This window comes from Peromyscus leucopus, unplaced genomic scaffold (genome assembly GCF_004664715.2).
Source record: "Peromyscus leucopus breed LL Stock unplaced genomic scaffold, UCI_PerLeu_2.1 scaffold_1277, whole genome shotgun sequence".
In the NCBI taxonomy this organism is placed as follows: domain Eukaryota; kingdom Metazoa; phylum Chordata; class Mammalia; order Rodentia; family Cricetidae; genus Peromyscus; species Peromyscus leucopus.
This window is the reverse complement of record NW_023504421.1, coordinates 1-2,463: the sequence shown is the minus strand read 5'-3', so window position 1 is coordinate 2,463 and position 2,463 is coordinate 1. Positions and strand designations below refer to the sequence as shown.

Sequence of the window (2,463 nt, the reverse complement as noted above, 5' to 3'; positions counted from 1 at the left end):
ATAAGAATTATAAGGAGGCCATGCTCTACATTGATATAGTGGCTCTGGAGTGACGGTGGCTTTCCTTTACCATGTTTGGGAAAATGACCAGTTAAAAGTGGTTTTCACAGCTCAGAGTGACTCCTGTAACATCCAGACTGTGAGACCTGTGCTATGACACTTCTGTTATGCAAGATTTTGTGATGACATCTGGCCACTTCTGTCACATTTGATGCCAGTTCTACCTCCTGGATAGTGGTGGCAGGAAATATATAGAGGACGGTTCAGAAATGAGAAAGGGTGAGTTCATTCACTCCTTGTTCATGTCTCTAATTCTTCTTCTGGATAAAAAGGAAAAAATTATTCCGCTGAATAACAACAACTCGATATTACAAGGCTCAGGCTCTACTGTCAGCCTGCCTGTGGTTCTTCTTTGTTGTGTTGGCTTCCTCTTCAGTCTGATAGTAAGACAGCCATAATAGGTCCGGGTAACACAGGAAACCCAAAGCTGTCTTTGTGTGTGTGTGTGTGGGGGGTATTTATTCTATTTTATACAAAACACTAATGTATCATGTACATACATAGTTTATATACCATAAGAATACAGTTTGGGCATTAAAAATCTTTATCACTAATGAAACCCACAGCCATATAAATTACTATTTTCTCTTTGGTGCCTTTATAGAGGTTTGAAATCAAAACCTTTTTCCATCCTCTGTGAAACTAGGATAGAGTAGAATAAAATGTGAAGGAACATGGAAGAAGATAATTAGTGGTAAATATTAATCTACTGTGGATATTCTTCATACCTACTATCCATTGCTAGCTTCATAGAGCCTTGAAGTAAGCTCTATGGAAACCTTACCAACTGTGAGGAACATCCTTTTATAAGGAGTATCTGTGTGGTTGATGCCCTACCGGAATTCTCTTGGTCATCACAGAAGAACTAAGGAATTCTAATGGAACTAAGGAATGAGAATTGTAGGACCAGATGAAAGAGTGTACATTTTGTACAACATATCCCACCACCTAAGTTTATCAATGGCTAGGCTTACAGGTCAGTCATTATATCCCCATATGCTGAGGCAGGGATAGAAGAATATTATTGTGGTATTCAGGTTATGAAGATAAAACAGGCAAGAGTGACTCAAATTTGTTATAATTGGAGAGTGTGATAATATATTCATATGAAAAAGGAGAACTTTCATCAGTTGTACCAAATTCTGCTGAGGTTAAAAGCTTAGAAACAAAGCTGGTTTGTCCATGAATAAAATTTTCTTCTCTCCTAGATTTTCAATGATAATTATGCTAGCTCAAAACAGCTCCATTGTGACGGAATTTGTCCTTGCTGGTTTGACAGATCGTCCAGAGCTCCAGCTGCCCCTCTTTTACCTGTTTCTAATGATCTACATTGTCACAGTGGTGGGAAACTTTGGCCTGGTCACCCTAATTGGCCTCAATCCTCACCTGCACACTCCCATGTACTATTTCCTCTTCAACCTCTCCTTCATTGATCTCTGCTACTCTTCTGTCTTCAGTCCCAAAATGCTGATGAACTTTGTCTCCGAGAAGAATGCCATCTCATATGTAGGCTGCATGACTCAGCTCTTTCTCTTTCTCTTTTTTGTCATCTCTGAATGCTACATGTTGACCTCAATGGCTTATGATCGCTATGTGGCCATCTGTAATCCACTGCTGTATAAGGTCACCATGTCCCCTCAGGTCTGTTCTGTGATATCTTTTGCTGCTTATGGGATGGGGTTTGCTGGAGCCTCTGCCCACACAGGCTGCATGCTCAGACTGACCTTCTGCAATGCCAATGTCATCAACCATTACTTGTGTGACATCCTGCCCCTCCTCCAACTTTCTTGCACCAGCACCTATGTCAACGAGGTTGTAGTTCTCATAGTTGTGGGTATTAACATCACAGTGCCCAGCTTTACCATCCTCATTTCCTATGTTTTCATCCTTGCCAACGTTCTCAATATCAAATCCACACAAGGAAGATCAAAAGCCTTCAGTACCTGTAGCTCTCACATCATGGCGATTTCTCTCTTCTTTGGATCAGCAGCATTCATGTATCTTAAATATTCTTCTGGATCTATGGAACAAGGAAAAATATCTTCAGTTTTCTACACTAATGTTGGGCCCATGCTCAACCCCCTGATTTATAGTTTGAGGAACAAAGATGTTAAGGTGGCATTAAAGAAATCATTAATTAAGTTTCAGAGGAAAGACAGATTTTAATCAGAAACAATAGTTCTGTAAGAAATTGGAAGACTATAATTTTTTGGTATTGCTTTTTTTTTGTCAATGTTACTTCACTTTTAATTATCTGTGTATTTACGTAGACTTGTTTTTTATAATATTCATATGGATAATTTCATCAAAAAGAAGTTACAATTATGTCAGATGAAGCATATTTTATTCAATTTAATCCCTGCACAGTAGATATCTACACAGTAGCGTTGTTCCTCATAAACA

The 2,463-nt window shown here is 38.9% G+C and overlaps 1 protein-coding gene across 1 annotated transcript; it reads left to right on the top strand.

Moving 5' to 3' along the window:
• The first annotated feature begins 1,269 nt into the window (after positions 1-1,269).
• On the top strand, positions 1,270-2,226 carry LOC114687783 (olfactory receptor 147). The gene has a single exon (XM_028862417.1). The coding sequence runs from the start codon at positions 1,276-1,278 to the stop codon at positions 2,224-2,226; it is 951 nt and encodes a 316-aa protein (XP_028718250.1). The 5' UTR covers positions 1,270-1,275.
• Positions 2,227-2,463: the final 237 nt, after the last annotated feature.

Excerpts from the sequence above, each read along its gene's own strand:
- LOC114687783 (XM_028862417.1), top strand. The coding sequence starts at position 1,276 with ATGATAATTATGCTAGCTCAAAACAGCTCCATTGTGACGGAATTTGTC.